This window comes from Enoplosus armatus, chromosome 17 (assembly GCF_043641665.1).
Source record: "Enoplosus armatus isolate fEnoArm2 chromosome 17, fEnoArm2.hap1, whole genome shotgun sequence".
Taxonomy (NCBI): domain Eukaryota; kingdom Metazoa; phylum Chordata; class Actinopteri; order Centrarchiformes; family Enoplosidae; genus Enoplosus; species Enoplosus armatus.
In genome coordinates this window covers 6106372-6126549 of record NC_092196.1, presented here as the reverse complement: position 1 = coordinate 6126549, position 20178 = coordinate 6106372, and the positions used below count along the sequence as shown (strand labels likewise).

Here is a 20178-nt window from a genome sequence, read left to right as displayed (position 1 = left end):
TTCTTCTCCGTTATCGGCAGAAGCAGGCTTCAACAGAAACTCTTCAGTGGGAATAATATTTGCTTGAATGCACAACAAGCTGGGTCATGAATCTCTCCCAACACAGAACACAGATCAGCTGGCACCGGTGAAAATGTCTACACCAAGACTCACTGTTGCACAAGACAAGATTAAACACAGGACTGCACTGGTATAACTGTAAAACTTTAATAAACAATGAACACGTGAAGTGATGGCATAGTACAGAAGTGCAGATTTACATAAGAAACACAGGCTTATACAAAAATACAAACCTGAGATATTTTCATTTTGCACAGTACAAGAAGTAGATGAGCATAAATCAAAGCTCAAGCGAAGATCAACAGCCCTGAGTATGATACTGCACTGAGTGTTTCATTCACCACCGAAATGATAGTGTTTGCATGTATGAAGACATACAAGCATTTTGAAAAGGATTGAAGACGGCATTGATTTAGTGCATTGATTCTGCATTTTATAAAATCATAAAGTCACCCTCAGTGGTCAAGGCACAAATGGCTGCGGGTACAAAAATACTACTGATCTCTACTGTATTCCAAAGTAAATCATCCAACATACCAATTCTGAACTTGTGTAAACGGATGTGTGATCCACAAAAGAAACATCAGATTGTACCTTTGATCCTCATCATTCATTACTATGAAAGCATCAGACAGAAAGCTTCTCTCTCCGTCTCACACACACACACACACACACACACACACACACACACACACACACACACACACACACACAAACACAAACACACACACACACACATCTCATGGCTCGAAGAGAAGAGGTTGCATCCTGATGAAGGTGAAGTTGTAGTACCTCGGCAGACCCTGGTGGCTGATGCTGCTGAATTTATCCCAAATGAACGGCGGGAGTCCGTCCTGTGTTGTTGGCCCGTTCACCGCCTCCGCACGGAAGTCTCCAGCCAAGTGGAAATCTGTTACCTGGATGAAGACCAACACAAGAACCCGGGGAAAATTAGAGCTGAGCACTTGATTTTACAAAACCTAAGTGACCTCTATTACTGTGATGCAAGTTCACTGTGGCGACGGGGCACTACCTTAGTGTCATAGCAACCTCCTGGTGAGGGATTCTCTGCCCTCAGGTCGCCACGGCAGCAAATGGACTTGCAGGGGTCACCCTTGGAGTACGGATCCTTCTTGTAGTCTGAAAATAAGCAAACAAACACATTAAACGTGGCTACTGGCTGATACACAGGTCCCCCTCTGGGCTAATAAGTAGACCTTTATTTAAAATGTGGAATCAACATTATTTGACTATTATTTGAGCTCTACAGTTCAGTCATATGCAAAGCAAAGACAGAGCGCGCTGCTCTCAGACCTCAACTAAGTTAACCAGTCACTGTGATGTCAGCGGTGCAGCGGTGAGATCAGTGCTACCTTCACCATTCTGGGAAAAGCACTGAAAAATCAAACTTCAAACAAAAGAAACGCATGTTCCAGTTGATATGGAGAATCAGCTGAATGTGAGTCACAGACTATATGAGACACACCATTAGACCTCATGATGCGCTTCAAGGAGTCCAGGTCCTTGACATCAGCCTGGTCACGGCGGAAGATCTTCGCTCTGGGACAGAGATCATAGGAGAAGTCCTCCCCATACTCCTTCCACATTTCTCCATAACCACTCAGCGTGTAGATCTTCTGGTGGAAGGGAACATTGTAGGACGGCCAGTAACCTGCAGGAAACAGAGAGACAAACGTTCAAATCAAACAAATACTGTAGAAAACAGAAAAAAAGATCTGCTGTTACCTCTGCGCAGAGCCCGAGTCTGGTCCGAGTACTCCACCAGCCCGGGGATCTGCTCCACCACAGTCAGAGCGCCATCATCAACACTGTAGCCCAGCTTTACTTTGCTCCTGTCCAACACCATGTACTGGTTGTTGTAGGTACCTACAAGAGTTGAGGGTGAGTGATAATGGATAGAAGAAGCAAAAAATGATGTGAGTTTATCAGTTTGTACATTGAAAGGCTTCTGATCAGATCTCCATGGTGACTTTAACATCACTCTGCTGCCTAAAGTGAAACTTCGATCGTTCTCTGTCCCTGTTTTATAGTATCATTTTGTATTTTAAATCAGCCAGTCATGCAAAAAGTTTCAAAACTGACATTTTACACAACACAAGCAAACCTTTAAACTCAATTTGGGCTTTCAGCTGCATTACCAAGCATGTAATGTAACACAGCAAACAAGAACAGACATGATGCTTAAGGAGATGAATTACTGATCCCAAGATTCGAGATTCAGATTGTGGATTTATTACCTATCTCAAATCTGGACTTGAAACCTAGCTTGAGGCTTGGGATGGGTCACATCTCAATCTTCAAGTTTTAAAAGAGTACTCCACCGATTTAGCATACCACTCTGGAGCCACAAAAGGATTTATATTACTTTTTTCACATATGCAGTAGTACTCCCCAAGACCTGTTAACGGGCTTTGATGTGTAATATCGGCGGAGTTCCCCTTTAAGTATCGCTTCTATGCAAGTTGATCTTAATTTAGTGCTGAATAAATATATTTACATTTAAATATACATTCATTTAGTACTTTAACATCGACCACTTGATTTATATTGAGATGTATATTGAGTTATACCTGTATGTCTCTTAGTGTTGCTGCTGTCTAGTAAAATAATTTGGAACATGCTTAGTGCTTTACAAATATATAATCCCTCACCCGAGTTGTACATGGAGAAGGTTTTGGCCCACTCTTCTCCGGTATGTGCCAAACTGTGAGCCAACCTGACCCTCTGCCAAGCCAGCAGGCAGTTGGGGGTGATCGTGTCAAAAAGGGAGGAGTTGAAGACATTGTTGGTGGTCTGGGTCATCATCAGACCACTGCCCAACAGGTAGAAGTCGTCCAGAGACACCAGGAAACCTGGAGAGAACGATATGCTGAGACCATCTTCACAAACAAGCCACAGTTGCACATTGCTACACTTTCACTGCTGTACTTGTAATCTTTGAAGAATTCTTGTTACATACCAGGGTAGCTGCTGAAGGACAGTTTCCCGGTGGCTGTGTTGGGCTCTGTGATATGGAAATCCCAGTGTTTGTAGATCCGCATTGTGGCGGCGTAGGTATACCAGCTGGAGTGAGCAAACAGGAGGTTCTCAAAGCCGGGCAGCATCTGAGAGGGAGGCCAGAAAACAGTAGAGAGGAGTTAGATTCAACGGTCAATATGGTGTTCCTGTGTCAGCAGAAATGACCGGAATTGGTGTCAACGACAATTAGATTAAAATAAGTACTTTTTTTTTTTTTACATAGCACCGTGCTTCATGCAAGGACCCAATTTTAGGGTCAGAGGTAAAAGGGGAAGGCCGTCATCTTTAAGCTCTTTTGCCCAATTGCCCCTTTGGTGGTTCCCAAGGTTCCAAAGACATACAAATCAGGCTCAATTACAGGTATATGTGAAAGACACGATAGAAAAGACATGTAGATGTTTCTGTTTGACACAACTGTGGCACCATATAAATGGCATCTTGGATTTCAAGGCATCAATGCCATCCTGTAAAAGCTGGTACAGATACAACTGTGGCAGTGCTGAACAATACAGCAAACATGTCTGATGTCATTTTGAAGCCACTTGAGGGAAAAAATAAGGAGATCATTGACTTCAGTTAATTAACTAATATGTTGGTGCAGCTACACAATTAATCGCAGTTCTAATCATTTGAATTTCTCAAATGCTGCAATACACTGACATGGCACAAAGAATAGGAACAATGAAGAAAGTAAGTTTGATGGCATAATAAATACATAGTAAAACGCACGAAAGATGTGATTATAAGTAAATATATTTTCCTGTTGGATAAGACAGAAGAACCTGCTGATACTGTTTCATACTAAGGCCTGTTTCTTACCCCACAAAATACACATTTTCACCAACACAGTGTGTGTGGGAGTTCTTTGTTTATGTAGTAAATGAAACTGCACACACTACTGCCCTATATACCCGGTGTGGGAGTTAAAAATGGTCACGGAGGAGGAATTAGCACTTTTATAGACTAAATCTGTTACTGATGGAAAGAGAGAGGTTTAAAAAGAGGATGGGAAGCTTTGTATCATTTAAATAAGTATGCAGGATGATGAGGCTTGTTTACACAGGAAATTCATTCTTCATTGGTAGTTACTTGTTTCTCTCATTTAGCACACCAATGTAAATCATCCGCTTACAGCTGATGTTTGAGTTGCTTTACTGATTTTAGACAAGACATTTTGTACACAGGAGCTTTGAGGAGCATTCCTCATGTAGAGTCTGTAACAGGCCTTACACTCTCACTGGAACATGTTTTGACCTCTGACCTTTATGAGTGCAGAGCAGTGCCCCATCCCTGGAAGTTTGACGTCTCTGAGGGGAGGGTTGGAGGTGGGGACCAAGGTTGGGATCAGATCCAACAGGTCGCCCACTGCATTCAGGAACTGGATGGCAAACAGGGACAGCGGCTATGGGAAGGAAACCAGGTAAACATCTGTTGGTCAGTGACTAAAAATGAATTGTAGTGTTGCTTCCATAGTGAGAAAAATGAAAAATGTTGCTTCCATAGTGAGACAGCCATCAATCCAAAAATAGAATTGGTGGTTGTCTCACTATGGAAGCAACATTTTTCATTTTTAATCTCTTACAAAACAACTGATACGCTTCTGCACAATCCAAGCTGCAGATGATATTAACAAAGGGTAAGCAATTGAGAGTTAGTACCATTTAGCATTTATTGATAGTAATATAATATTGTTGGCACATTACGTGTTGTAATCAAAGTGGATCATAAGCTAACCTTTAAAAACATGTATCTGCTTGTGATCTACAAGGCATACCATCTCATTTCCCTTTAAATTTTGGAGTGACAAAATGTGATATATGATCACAAGTATGGTTTGTATTGGAGGTTCCTCATTTCAAATAAGAACTTGGCAGAACAGTTTTTAAAGAACCAGTCAGATGAAGTGAAAACCTTAAGGATTTTAAAGTGGAATTTCCACTTTCCTTTAAAAATTCAGATTCATACATTTAAGATTTCTTAATTAGGGCACTTATATGTTCTATCTTTACATATACTGTATACACTTGAAATTTGATTTTGAACAGTTGCAGTTGTTTCTTCTGTATTTTCCCCCATTCATTTACACAGTTTATATATTTGTTTATATCTTTATATATATCATATGTATCTTTATATTTATATCTATATCTTTTATATATATCTTTTCTCTACTGTTGTGTTTTGGTGTGTAGAACTTCTGTGCTTGTAAAAGAGAGTTGTCTCTCTCATTGGGCCGTATAAACACCAGTAAAAATACTAAGATATGGCCATCATACCTTCTTCCCTTGTTTCTTGGCCCAGTGTGCGACTCCTGCTTGCAGTCCGTCCATCTGGGCCACGATGAAGCCTGTGTGTTTCCACAGAGGATCAGAGCTCTTGTTCAGTTTCACCTGCTCTCTGGTCCACGAGTCCTGCTTCCTACAAGTACAAGAGCGACATTTGCTGTTTACTGCTGCCATTGATACCATGCTGAGCTCATGACCAAAAAACTCTACAGACATGTAGTCCAACAGGTACATGTTGATAAACGGACATAAACTGAGGAATCAATCATGTAAAGTAATGTGATCTCCTTGGGCCACTCAAAACATTTCAAACTTCCATAAACAATAATAATAATAATTGTCTATGTTCTTGTGTTCCTGCTGCATTTTACAATATAATCATTGTCAGGGGTGAACTACATTAAGCCGAATGCCATTGCAGAACTTCGTCTGGCCACACACATTACAGCCCGAGCTGGGCGTAGCAGGAGCTAAACTCACCAACTCTCGAGAAGAGGATATGAAAGATGGTGACAGAGATGTGTATGTGACTGCGGTGCTGCTGCTGTGGTTTTGATTTTTAAAAAAGGAAAAGAGAACAGACTCACGCCATGAAACTCTGAACCGGGCCGACGATCTTTGGGTCATGGATCAGCTGCGGATACATGTTGGCGTAGTGGTCCATCATCTGCCTACGGAGGGAGAGTACGTATGGATACTAAATGAATGTAATTAGAATAACAAAAATCTTAAAACCAAGTGTTTGTTAATGTCTGGTGTTGTGTGTTTTGATTAGTCAATTGATTTGTATTTCTCTACTGCATCATGAGGGAGGCTGGCAGGTCAATCATTTCTTAGGTGTTACAGAAGATGTCAAAGGTCAAAGCTGATCAAAGTTTCTTATCTTTATTAAGTTTGTCATCAGACTCAGCAAAGGATTACAGTGGTCACTGATCCACATACTGCCCAAAATATCATCAGTTTTAAAACTGATATTTGTTTGGATTTGGTTATCAGACGTTTGAGAGACAACACTTACTGGGCAGTAAGGAACCCTTCGAGGTAGCCGGCCAGGAAGAAAGTGACCTCATCCGTTTCAGGGGTCTGTCCGTACCCGGCACGGATCTCCAGGACACTCCATCCTGTACTGGACAGGGTATTATTCAGATATCCATATGCATCGCCCTCCGTCTCCAGCACCCCCTCCTTCAGCAGGACGGTCTTGTGTTGGGGATCCCAGTACACCGTGGCTGCTGTCATTGCTGAGAAGAAATCAGTGCAGGAAGAGGACATGAATGAAACTAAATGTCTATAAAAGATATGCAACACAACAGTCATCCAGACTGATAGCTGTAAAAGACAGTAAGTTAGGCCAATTCTCCTGTTGTGCAGTAAATCTAATAATTGACTAATATTGATATTGATTGTTTAAGCTGATGCTGGTGTATATTGTATGACAGTATATTGATGCATCTACACTATGCTTTGAATTGTTTTTTTCTTTTAGGTGGAGTGACAGATGTCATAGAGGTCACAGGACTAGAATAGAATATCATATCCCATCCCTGTAAGTCTGTATTTTTCTTTTATTACTGTAATGTTTTTATATTGGCTCATGTTAATATGGATTTAAGAATATCAACGAAAATTAAAGTTAAAACTAAACGATTTCAGTTGCAGGAGCCCTCGTGAGTTTGGGAATTACCCTACAGTAGGCCTTACAGGTGAACCAAACATATTCAACTCGAGCTGTCATCTGCGACACACTTTGAAACAGCTGACTGAAAGTGTGAGTAGAACTCATTCATACAAAACAGCGTGCATGCTTACAGCCAACCACCAATTGTTAAATCCTGGAAAGTAGAGCCATTTGATCCGTATACAACCACCCGTGATTTCACATAAACTTGGCCTACTTACGGTCAGCAGAGACGAAGGTCGCAGCCACGATAAATAAAAGAAAAACATACGTCCTCTTTACTAAAAGCATGGCTGTGTAAATGCAGTTTAATGCTAAGCCAACTGCAGATTAGAGACGGGGATAAGAAGAAAGTGGTTTAGGCGAAGAGAGGCGAAGAGAGGCGAAGAGAATTGCTGTGTGGAAGGGAAAATCCGAGTGTCGGAGCGGAGCGTTTCCTGATTGGCTGCGGGCCGGAGGAAACGGGAACAACACGCCGTACGTGTGTATTATAGGAACAGGGCCGTACTGCTACGTCTCACATAGTTAACTATAATTAGAGATCATTTCTAACTCACTTAGTATTTTTTGTTTGTCAGATGGGGTAAAATCTTTCACCCCAGATGGGACTCGAACCCACAATCCCTGGCTTAGGAGGCCAGTGCCTTATCCATTAGGCCACTGGGGCTCTGCGGCATATCTCTGATATCACGTAGCATTTTATAGATAAACAATAATACAGCAGACGGTACTGCTTTATAATTACAATTTATAAATCAATTGCATATCAATAAAACAATGCAGAACACTGCTAAAAGAAAATATCTGATTTACCGTTAGCTGAAAAAGGTAACAATTATGTCCCTCTTAAACAGGCCAAACACATTATTTATAGTATAAAACGAACACAAAAGTTATTTTAAGGTTCACGTACTTAATTTAAGTTCAAATAAGTCTACTAATGTCAGCCAACATTATAATGTATATATATATACAAAATAACATACAGATATTTTATATATTTGAATGAATTATATTCCAGTTATTCAGAGAAAGAAAACAATACACGAACAAAATGTTTTTTTAATTCACTCATTGCGTGATCTGATGTGTTGCTGCCCCCTGGTGACTGTCCCCAACAGTAAATCATGAAAATGCACACAAGCATCTTCTCCCCCTGAAGACAAAACGAATGACAGACAACAAAGAGTAACACAGATGGATGATTATATTCTCTATAGAATCAATCTTGCATTTAACTTATAATTAAAACTTTTAAGTATGCTTTGACAAAAAGAATAAATAAAGTGGGAATGACAAGAAAAGTTAAAACACTGGTAAAACACACAGTTTTTACACCCTTTCCCTTTGTACATAGATATGTACATGTAGTGTTTGCATTTGTTAATCTGTTTCCACACAGCAGTAATGCTCCTAGACAGAGACGCTACCAGAGTGCAGGGAAAACAAAAACATGCTGTTGAGGGGAAGCGAGCAATACAAGAGTAAAGGAGAAAATAACCCCTCCGTGTGAAAAAAGGAAAAAAAAACAACTAAAAATGTGCCAAGAAGAAGAAAAAGGGGACGTAGGAGTGTTAACAGCTGCATGTAACAAGCACTTCATGTAGGAACCAAACCAAGTCTGGTCGATCATCATCTTCAACATCACCTTCACATTTTGTATATTTATCCAGTGTCGTTTGTAAAGCTGAGGAGACATTTAGACACTTCGGTAGCTAAATAAATCCCTGTCCAAAATATTACAGGTTTGTAGCAAAGAAAACAACAAAATAAAGTGTAAATATCAAGATATAACTTATAACAACATGGAAACACATCCCAGACAAGTTACACTTCATTAAGACTCACGAAGGCACACCTCATATGCATATAAATCCTACTGTGACGCATTAAAACCCCTCCATAACAGTCAGATTAAACTAAAAGTTGCCTTCTGTTAGTGCCGTCTCTCACACAGTCACATGTGGAGGACAGTCACATCAAAAAGCAGGAAGTCTTTGTTGACAGTCAAAATTTGCTATGGTAAAATAATAACAAAGCTGTTGATTTGAAAGTATCCAAAGAAAAAGAAAACAGCAACATACAGCATTATAGCAGCAACGTTCAGTAGTTTTTCACCTTTGTGACAATAGTTTTATCCATTTCCACTGCTATGTTCCACTGCAAAGATCACTGCTGTGAGTGCATGGACATTAAATGGAAGTGAAGAAGAGTTAAGTTAGAGGGGTGGGCTCCACAAGATCACACACACACACACACACACACTCATTCGTCATCGATCAGCTTCTCAGCGCCATTCTCTGCTTGTCTGCCTGTGCCGCTTCCTCCTTCCTCTCCGCCTCCTCCTCCCTCCTCTTCCTCCTCCTCCTCCTCCTCTCCAGTGTAGGAGAACGGCGGCTGGCTGCTGTAGTTGATCATGGTGCGGGAGAGGTCCACTTCGATGGGGAAGACATCCGCCTCCTTCAGGACGGCGTAGCACTCGTCATAGTAATGCGACATGCCGGAGACGAAGCGCTGCAGCTGGAACACGATGTCCTGGACTGTAGGTGAAGAAGAGATCAAATAAAACAAAAGAAAAGAAAATAATTTATTTTTGTGTTTTTAAAGTTTTTCTGCTCCACATCTTTACATTTCTCTGCATCTTTGCATTGCTTGTTTGTGCATTTCTGCAGACTAAATCCCGATAATGTACTATTTAATTCCAATCACAACCAAAACATTATGACCTCTCAGGCTGTGTACCAATATGAAAATATCCCACAAAGATTATCGTGGGCCAAAATTAGGTTAGCATATGATATTATTACTGATAGAAAGTGTACATCTAACTTTACACTACTTTTAAACTTGACATGAAAAAAAGTCAAAGCATGTCTTTCATTCTGAAGCATTTCCAATTAAGACAGAGGACACTGAACAGTAAGTATGCAACTTGTTAGGCTATGACTCGTGGCATGTATACTGTCCTACTCCTTCACCTCTCACCTCCTATTTTAAATATCAGATAGCAACGTGAGCAAAAACTGGATTTTTTTTGTGTATTTAGACCTGTGACCTAATACATCCTGGAATGGCCTCATGGTTGGAGTGAGTGATTTTGTTCCATTTGTGTTGGATAGAGAGAAACTGATCATGTAGATGTAATGACCATGATGATAGATGTGCATCACCAGTGGCAGTTCGCACCTCAGAGTGAATGACTGGAGAAAAATAGCTGGACAAAACAACAACAAAACAACAACAGACCATGTTTCTGATCTAGCAGCTCTATCTTCTCCAGAACGTCCTTCCTCATTTTGGCGAAGCGGGCCCGAGCCTCCTGCCGACAGCGCAGCACCAACCGGTACTCATAGTTACCAGTGCTGACTCGGTACAGGGGCTCTCCCATGGCCTGCAGGAAGAAGAACATTATTACAGCTCTACCAGTTTAGCAGCATCAGCTCCAAAATAAAAATGGTGACTGACCGATCGATAACATCGAGAGTCTGCACTTGTCCGCACAAGACTAGGCAGGCCACCATGGACAGTGTTCACATAACACCATGTGGTATGCAGCGGATCTGAGCGCCCTGAGCCTGGAGTCAGAACCTTCACTGTGCACGTTTGATTTTCACTTTCAACAAATATCAGTAATCAGACAAAGTCAGTGGTTAAAAGCGTGATGCCGAGTGAGCTTTTCTAATGTTTTCCTTTGTGTTTGTACTTGGAAGCAGGCGTCCAAGTACATTTTTCCTTGACTGATGTAGAAAGCAACACATTTTTCCGTTGTCAACCTGTAACTCTCGTTTACATCACACTCCTCACACTAGAATTCAAGTAACAACTCACAATACTGCTGTATTCTTCATCATCCATTTCCTTCACCTTCAGGCAGTACGACTGAAAGACACAAGGAATTCATGCTGTTTTTCTGAACCTGTTGAACAGATTTACAAGTGATGGCACTAAAGTAAAGTCACAGAGGGCTGTTGCCTCACCAGATATTCAAACTTCACATCCAGGTACTTGCGGATGGTGAGCTTCGTGTCGGGTATGGCTTTGTGAAGGTACGTGTTCAGATCATGGAGCATCTGCACAATAAGATATGATTGGTCACAGGTTTGATGTGAAGTCAAAGTTGGATTAACATCTTAACAAACAAACATGTGTTTTGTACTTTCATTCATGAAGAAGGAGATGGTAGCACATGAAAAGTAGAAAACTAAAAAAGGTGAAAAACATGCTCAATGAAACCCTAAAACATTTCTTGACCTGAGTGTTTTCAAGTGCTTCAAAGCCAAACTTGAATCTGTACTCACAGGCTTGATGGTCTTCAGCAGCTGAATACCATATTTCTCAATGCTGCGGTGAGCATCAGCAAACTTCACAAAGGCCTCGCTGGCAGCGGCCTGGGGCTCTCGTACCCCGATGACAGAAAAAACATCCCCAAACGCTGGAGGGGTAGATTTTCAAATACCAGTCAGTTACATTAGACACTGAAGCTGAGATAAAATGAGATCTATGTATATGATCTGTGTTTTTCTTCTTTGCTACTCAGTGTCAAAAGGTAAAGAAAAGGTGCACCCAACAACTTAGTAATACTTTGCTTATAAGTTCTGATTTTGATCACAGTAACTCACCTCTGTGAGTCTGAGAGAGCTCAAAGAAAGCTCGGAGCAGCCTCTTTGTGTGCTCCATCAGCCCTGCAAGCAGAGGACCGATGAGACGTTGGTTTGAACAAACAGCAACAAGCAGACCTTTACAGTAACTCACCTTAACACAGTCTACCTGATTAAAACACCAGATTTACAGGTAATTACTGCTTAGGGTCATAAGACCTAAACAAGCTGATTATTCTTCACCTTTGTAGAGCTCTGCTGTTTTCTCCAGCTCCTCCAGTCTTTTCACCAGTCCATCTGTGAAGTAAAATGAATCCACATGAGTAGAGCTTCATCTATATAAATAACTAATAAAACCATAATGCTCATCAGAATCAGAATCAGAATCAGAAACTGTTTATTGCCAAGTAACATACATTACAAGGAATTTGCCGTGGTCTGATGGTGCTATTGTTTTGACAACAAATATGTAGAATATAAAAGGTAAAATAAGAATAAAAATAAAAATAAGATAAGATAAATAATAAACAGCGCAGTGACCAAAATAAAGTAAAGTGTCCAGATAAAGTGTCCGGTAGGTGGTGCGTGCGTTAATGTAACGCAGGGGGGACAGGGGTGATGTACGTGAATATAACGTATAACTTGTGTCATAATAATAATCTCACCGTTGCATAGAATAGCTCGACTGAGTCCAAGAGCATCAGCTGTGCCTGAGCTCATATTCTCCACCAGGCGATGTTTGACTTTTTTCAGCACTGAAACACACAAAACATGTGTTTCATGGACACCACAGTAATTCATATAAAGACTAACAGTGAGTATGTGTCCAGTGGAGGAGGTACCTATATCCAGAGACTTCCCCTGTTTCGGGTCTGCCTGCAGTTTGTTGTAGTGGATTGTTGCTTCTGCCTGTGAAAACATGATCAAGAGACAATCAACAACACAAAATAATCAACAACACAAAATAAACTGGATATATTCAAAAGAAGACCATCTCTAGAAGACAAATGATGTCTTTCATTCCTTTAATTCTATAAAACTCGATTCAACACGATTCAAATACCATGTGTTATCCTATTACATGTGGTAAAATGAATAATAGCGAGGGAGGAATTCACATGCAGTATTTGCACTGAATGTGTCACAGCAACACAACGTAATCCTTTAAATCCCACATTGCACCCCGTCTTTAATCCACCATGCAGGAAGTCAGGGAATTTTCTGGGTGCGAACAATGGATGCCAAAAACAACACAGCCACTCTGCATTGGTGACGCTATGTCAAATGCTATGGGCTATTGTCCTGACCTCTTTAGCACAGCTGAGCAAGCCAGTAAAGTCCCTCTTCTCCACAGTCTGACGGTGGGCACCCACAATCACTAAACTGTTGGACTATTCACTGATTAATCTGCAGCTACGGCGAAAACGTGAGTAATGTGTTATTCCTTTTGCATATTTCTACTCATGTCCATATGTGCCAATATCTTTTAATTCATTTAAAGACACTGAACATTAGTGGTGTGGAGTTTCACTGTCAGACCAATAGGACGTTTTCTGAACATAAACCAACATTCCAACAAAGGCTGATGTCCTGCCTGAGTGCATGATAATGAGGCGAAAACAGCCACAAAACTAATGTTCCTGCATTTGGCAGGGAGCTGTGTTTAATTTTATACCTTAGTCATCAACTACTTTAATCACTAAGAGAGAAGACTGAATGGAATTGGTCCAAATCTCAACAGTGCACCCAGAGTGTTGTAGAAGGGGTAAATAATAAGCTATGTGAGCACATCAAGCTACTGTTCAGGACTGTAAATGACTGTGGACTGTGATTGAATTCCCAGCATTTGTGTACCTGGACAGCTTGAATCATCTTGGCCACCTCCACTTTAGTCTTTCCCTTCACTGGTTTCCCATTCACGCCTGTGATTTCATCGCCTGCTGCCAGTGTCCCATCCAGAGCTGCTGGGGTGTTGTCAAAGACCTGTCAGACAACAGAAACAGCATTAAAAAGGTACCAATGACACAGAGTGTAGACATTTTCCCTCTGACTCAATCAAATAGAGCTTTATTGCCATTTAATCAGGTTCTCACTTAACAATGGCATAAACTAAGACAATACATATGTTCGCACATTTCATACTCAAAAATATAAAACTATAAAACTTATAAAACTTGATAGAAATGTTTTGTGATAGATTCATAAATATAATCAAGTGTTCTGCACCTACCTGGACAATGTAAAGACAAGGACAGTACTGTGCCCCACCACCAATGCTGATCCCTATAAGGTTATTACCATCTTTCTTCAGACACACAGTACCAGGTACCGTTGGTATCCCCCTGTTGAGGAGTAATCATGATACATTGAGATTTGCAGCATTTAGTGGACCCTGTTTTAGGACAATTCCAAGAAGTACAGCTGTATAGTGTAAAGTATCAACCAGTAATAATGTAGTTCAATAATGAGAGTAATGAGTGTGGAGTTCATATCAGAACTTAGGCTCACACTATTAGTTATGGTTCTCAGGGTTTTGTGATATGATTAGTGGTTTGATTTATCAGTGTATGTGGTCCCATGTATGAACCGACGATTTAAAATTCCCCATACAGTAGACACACTGAAACACATAATCACAAAAAGGGGAAACATAATTGTGACTCACAGTTTGTCCTCCTCCAATTCATAGTCCATGTCTGTGAACATTGTAGGACAGTGTCACTCCTGTCCCTGTAAAACCTGTGAGTGATTATAAGAAAACCCATTGCGTTAAATATTGTGACTGTACCTGAGGATGTGATATGATGAGGACAATTTTCAAGACAGTCTTCTGACTATTTGAGCAGCTCTCTCAGTCTGAGCTACCAATGAAATAAAAAGTGATTAAAGGAGGGTTGGAGGGAAAAACAGTATCTATCAAATGGTATTGTGCTCAAAATAAAACAGGCCATTCTGTCAGAACCCCCGAACACATTGACGAGCTTCGCTCGCCTGATCCCATTGATTTCAGAGCTGTGCAGTCAGTGAGAAGACGCTAGCTGCTGCAGCAGATGGACAAACAGCTGGTAACTTGCAGTGCATGCTAACTACCCGATTTTGGCCAGTTATATTAGTCTAAGTAAGTGTAACAGTTGAACTGAACACATCGACCTATGCGGTAAAAACAACTACTAAAATATTTCTTTGTTGTGACGAAAGAAAGCAAGAAAATTGCTTGCCAACGCTGGCTTATTAGCTGCTAGCTAATGTAATGCTAGGCTCTTTGCAGGTGGGATAGCAACCTCATTTACCTTTATTAGAATTTGGACCAGTTTGTCATACAAATATCCCCTAGTATGCATAAAAAAGCAAAATATCTTTAAAAAATCGCTTCCTTTAGTCGCAATTATCTTTTCTGGATCCACTGACAGCTCCTCTGTTTACTTTATTTTGTCACTTCCGGCAAAAGAGCGGAAGTTGTTGTCGTTGTTGTTCTTCTTCTTCTAATAGATTTCCGGCAGGCTGTACCGCGGAAGTTGTTGTTGTTAGAAAGACATACAATTGTTTTGTAGTGGTCCCAGTTAGAAAAAACAACTCCGCATTCTTCAGTGGGAATGCTACAGATATCTATATGGATTATCTATATTGATGTTCACGTTGTTATCAACCAATATGAAGCCCATGTAATGCCTTCCAAAGAAGCGCTCAACGCATTTATAATCATGAGTTTTTACTGCCCTCCAGTGGTCAAAGTTGGGAACTGCATTAACATTAAAGTCGTCAAACTAGCGTCAATGTAGACATGATAGCGTACTCCCACTTCCGGTAAGTACTTTCAAGTGAATTATAGTAACCAAACTGAAGCTATCAGAAATTAAGTAACAGAGATGGTCATAACATAACCATGTTTATCATAACACACTGTGGTGAACCGTTATGACGAGCCACGGCGGAAGTCGACCTAGCACTGCTTCTCCAATAGTGCTGATATTCTTACAGCAGTAAATTGCATTGCAGCATACTAAGATTCCCGGTGAATACTTTCAAATGAAGTGAGCAAACTGATGCAATTAAAAATAAATCTAACATAAATAAGTTCGGTCACCTAATTCTGAAAGTACATACTGGAAGTAATAAACGCTATTATGTCAGCATTGACGCTGACGAATGTAATATTGCAGTCCCTGACTGTGACCACTGGAGGTCAGTAAAGACTCCAATCTTTTAGCACTGATCACTTTCTCGCTACATGAGGGACAGTAAATTATTGGGGTGCGGATTATTATTTGAATAAAACAAACGAGATCCCCCCGAGTCTTATTTATATTGTCGTTGGATCCTTCCCATGACATTTATTTATTTTTTTGAATAAAATTTTAAATGAAGAGCTGGCAAATAAACAGTTTTCCAGCCACCGAATTTGCGGACCGTGAGCAGGTTCTGTGGCTGCTGAAAGGCTTGAGCGCCACACTATTTTCACCCCACCCTGAACTACAACAAATAGCCTAAAAATGAATATGAATTAGCTTAGAGATCATATGTCTGCCTGTCCGTCATAACCAAAGTAATAACATGATGCAAAGGCCAGGCGTTTCCTCCAGACAGCTGTTCCAAAGAGCAACACTATTTAATACCTTCGGTAAATTCAAGCCCAGTGCTCCTGATGTGCGGATGAGAGAGAGAAGCTGTGTGCTGCATGAACTCCCCGAGTTGACTTTTACACTCGGTGACAGTCGTTACACAGACGCCCTGCAATTTCTGCTGCCCCACTGTGGTTTAAAAATAATCAAAATAAATATGAATTACACCAGATTGTATTGAAGCCTATATGAGATCGGATATCTGAACGTCATTAACCAATTACATGAGGCCTGAATTGCATAAGCAGCCGTGTTGGGGACACTGATGGAGAAAATAAAATAGGGCGAATCATTCTTTAATTAGCTGAACAAGTCTTTATTAGCCTTAAAACGAAAGGTAAAAATTGAAAATTGCCTTATTTTATTGAAATTAGATAGAAAATAAAAAATGAGGTCCTACAGAAACGTTCCTTGAATTTCAAGGAGGCATCAGGCAGTCACAGAAAATGACATGGAGTGAACTCACGCACAGTTAATGAATGGAGAACAATGATGACACGAAGAGCTCACTGTGGCAGCTGTTACTCACAACTTGTTCCGGATCAAGGAGTAAATTAATCTTCTTTGATTAAACAGAGCAGTGCCTCTGCATTGAATAGGCTTCTTGACTGTCATGATGATGATGATGATGATGATGATGAATGGGTCACATTGTAACTGTTAAAAGTCCTTTCACTGAATCTTTTGTGCTTTACATTATAAATTCAGTGAAACTTCACAGTCACACACTTACTGTTTGTTTTCCAGGACTGAAGACTGTGCCTGTGTGCCAACATCATCTTCCATTAGCTCCAGGACTGTTCACCAACACCAGCAGCCAAAATGAGCATGGTAAGCTAAACTGCTTTGTTTCTGGTTTTATTTCACTGCACATGAACGGATTATGGATTTGTAATTTGCTGAATAAAAATTCCGGACAGATATCAATATTTGATAGTTCAAAATGTCTGCTACCATCATGACTAACAGCAACCTTTCATTTTCTGATTTGCACAACTGTGTTTCTCAGCAACTTGAACTGAAGAATGTGAATATGAGAGCTGGAGATCAGCTGAAAGTAAAAGGGTCAATTCTGTACGATGCTGAGAGGTAAGTGAACCAAACACATTACATTTATTCCATACATTCTCTCTTATTCACTTTGCTAATGTTGAACCTGTGTGACGTTCTAAACTCTTCAAACATCTTGACATTAAGACAACATTTATTGCACAATCTCTGATCCTCTCAGATTCCAGATCGACCTCGGCTGTGGTGCAGACGACCTGGCGCTGCACTTTAACCCCCGTTTCCATGATGACACTGACGGAGCTGTTCTCGTTTGCAACTCAAAGACTGGTGGTTGTTGGGGAGATGAGAAACGGGAAATACACAACCCCCTACAGAGGGGCTCAGATGTCAAGGTGAGGGAATCTCTGAAGGAAGTGAAGATGTGTGTATTTTGTGAAGAAATACCTGTGGAAGGGTTAGCTAGGATTTTTATAAAGTTTCCTCACTTACCCTTTGTGATATTACGCCATGCAGGTAGTTTGGGTTTAGTTTGGAGCGCTTTTCTCAGTCTCAGAGATCTTCTGCTAAAAATCAGTATCTTTTCTATTTTAGATTGTGTTGAAGCTGGCTGGAGACGTGTTTGAAGTGGAGCTTCCTGATGGACAGGAGGTCCAGTTTCCCAACCGTGATGGCATGGATGTCATCAGCTACATCAAAATCGCCGGAGACTTCAAACTGACTTCCTTCAAGATCTGCTAAGAGACACAACTGCTGTAACACATGCATGCTGTGTTTATCAGTTTGGTTGAAGACGAGACTTTGAGGCTTGGTCAGTTATTGTACGTAATATTAATCATTAAGAGATGTAGATCTTCAGTACATTGGAAATGTATCTTTATCTAAAAATGTCCTGTCCATGTAATATAAAATGTTTATCTCTTGTTTTGTTGTCTTTTGAAGGCTTATTATGGCCAAGTCCTGGCCCAAACAGTAACACTAACTTTGCATACAGTATCAGTCTAGTTATGAGAGAGCAGCAATCAAATGAAGACAACAAATCACATACAAAAATAGTAACTACAGCGATCACTTGTGTAACCTATGAACCTGGCACTGTACCTGGACTTCACTGCTGCCTTTATTTGATATTATCTGTGACCCAAGACATTTACACACAGCCAGAGAAGCGAAGTGTGATGAATTTGTGCACATAAATGACACAAAAAAAGAAAAGGTAGAATTGAACGTGAATCTCCTCAACATTTCAACATATAGCTAATCAAGGAGCAGAAGAACTGGTCAAACATTGAGTACATTTAGTTCAACGGCTTCCTTTGAATGAACGGTTCAAAGAATCATAAAGACGTGGGCATTATGCCTGTGTATTATCAGTTATTTATTTATTGTCTAATTATTCCATTACAAATGTAAAATGAAAAACTGGATCGTGTTTTTTAGAGAATTCAAAATATAGAAATCAACAGATGTTTCTCTCATTTCATCTTGAAATGGGAAATTGGATCAAAAAATAATTTAAAAAACAGCCCGTGCAAACTGAGGAGAAATATGGAATGAAGAATCCTTTTCTTGAGGGATATCAGATTTGTTCAGAAAGCTTGAAGCTATGTATGTTATTCTCTTAAGGATAACACATGAAAAGATGATTGTATACAATGGGTCATCTTCAAAAGGTGTGCTTTTCTACAAACAGTATGCCCGGGCCAACAAACCTGTATCAGGGCTTTATTTATCCTCCATCATACTCAGCCAATAGCTAAAAGGACCAACGTGTTACTTTTATAACACACAAGGATCTTTATAGTTATTATGACATTTAGTCTGACAGATGCCTTCTCTCTTCAGGCAGGTCGGTTTCACAAAGTTTTCAGTTTTTGTTCAAAAGATCTTACTCAAAATCTTTGCTCGTGTCACAAAGTCTTCATTATTGGATCTTCTGAATTTCATCTTCATTTTCTTCATCCGTGTGTCCTCATTCGTGTTAGCAATCAACTCTTTTATTTTCATCACTCCTGGCACTTTAATCTGCGTTTTCACCAAATCCTTCAAAATGAATTCAATCGTCATGTATCAAGTTTATGACCACGATGCTTAATCTCAAAGCCGAGATTGACTATGCGTCTCGTTTAGATTGAGTGAGAACACTAAAATGCCAGGTGGCAATCAAAATATTTCAGATTTTAACAACAGTTACTAAGGACATTTTCCCACTCCAAACTTTTATTTGAATGGTTCTGAATGATCTCAGAGTCAGTAATGTAAAAAGTGCCTTTCACTGTCTGACTGCGTGTGTGGGAAGTGAAGGGAGTAACTCTGACATTGAGTCTATTCACTATATAAATAGTTATTCTGGATGTGAAAGGTAGAGCTGTTTCCCCCAGGGTGTGTGTGTTTGTGTTAAACAAAAGTCTGACTGAAGTAGAAATCTTTATAGAATTATGTTTACCATATAATACTTACACTGCGAGTAATACTATGAAAAATCCGTGAATATGAAAAAATACACATAAGGCATGAATGTACTGTGGTCTATGGCAGGTCTTAAAGGTGTAAATTGAGACACATGGTCTTTCAGCAGATATGACGTATTTATTTTCATTATAACTCATTATAGCCATTAAGAACATGAGAGGACATTATGAAAACAACATCATATGTAAGCAAATGTAAGAACATGGGAGGTGGTTGTTTTTGTGTTTTCTCTGCATGATTAATAAATGATAAAATCCTTGAGATATATTTTCTTCACACCACTTATATTGTTGTGACATTATCACGAATAGTAAGGACACAGCAAAATTCCAAATAAACAAAACAACAAAACTCATGCGCATGTGGATTCAACAACAGATTGGTTGAAATTAGATAAACATAACACTAATGAAAACTTA

At 40.0% G+C, this 20178-nt stretch overlaps 3 protein-coding genes and 1 non-coding gene across 4 annotated transcripts; 1 reads left to right on the top strand and 3 right to left on the bottom strand.

Moving 5' to 3' along the window:
- Positions 1-193: 193 nt before the first annotated feature.
- plbd1a (phospholipase B domain containing 1a) lies at positions 194-7454 on the bottom strand. The gene is made up of 11 exons (XM_070922734.1): positions 7284-7454; positions 6403-6625; positions 5972-6055; positions 5376-5517; positions 4361-4501; positions 3041-3185; positions 2733-2933; positions 1807-1947; positions 1547-1732; positions 1094-1200; positions 194-977 (listed from the first exon to the last, which is right to left on the bottom strand). Exons 1-11 carry the CDS (start codon positions 7351-7353, stop codon positions 801-803), a joined length of 1617 nt encoding a protein of 538 aa, XP_070778835.1. The 5' UTR covers positions 7354-7454; the 3' UTR covers positions 194-800.
- A 202-nt stretch (positions 7455-7656) lies between these two features.
- trnar-ccu (transfer RNA arginine (anticodon CCU)) lies at positions 7657-7729 on the bottom strand. The gene has a single exon. It is a non-coding gene; the product is annotated as a tRNA-Arg (tRNA).
- Positions 7730-8106: 377 nt separating this feature from the next.
- pick1 (protein interacting with prkca 1) lies at positions 8107-15075 on the bottom strand. The gene is made up of 13 exons (XM_070922735.1): positions 14951-15075; positions 14326-14399; positions 13891-14002; positions 13515-13643; positions 12503-12569; positions 12326-12415; positions 11904-11957; positions 11682-11744; positions 11361-11494; positions 11040-11132; positions 10891-10941; positions 10309-10453; positions 8107-9602 (listed from the first exon to the last, which is right to left on the bottom strand). Exons 2-13 carry the CDS (start codon positions 14364-14366, stop codon positions 9328-9330), a joined length of 1254 nt encoding a protein of 417 aa, XP_070778836.1. The 5' UTR covers positions 14367-14399; positions 14951-15075; the 3' UTR covers positions 8107-9327.
- Positions 15076-15784: 709 nt separating this feature from the next.
- On the top strand, positions 15785-18028 carry LOC139299924 (galectin-2-like). Its single transcript, XM_070922876.1, has 5 exons — positions 15785-15808; positions 17069-17110; positions 17289-17368; positions 17511-17682; positions 17882-18028. Exons 1-5 carry the CDS (start codon positions 15785-15787, stop codon positions 18026-18028), a joined length of 465 nt encoding a protein of 154 aa, XP_070778977.1.
- Positions 18029-20178: the final 2150 nt, after the last annotated feature.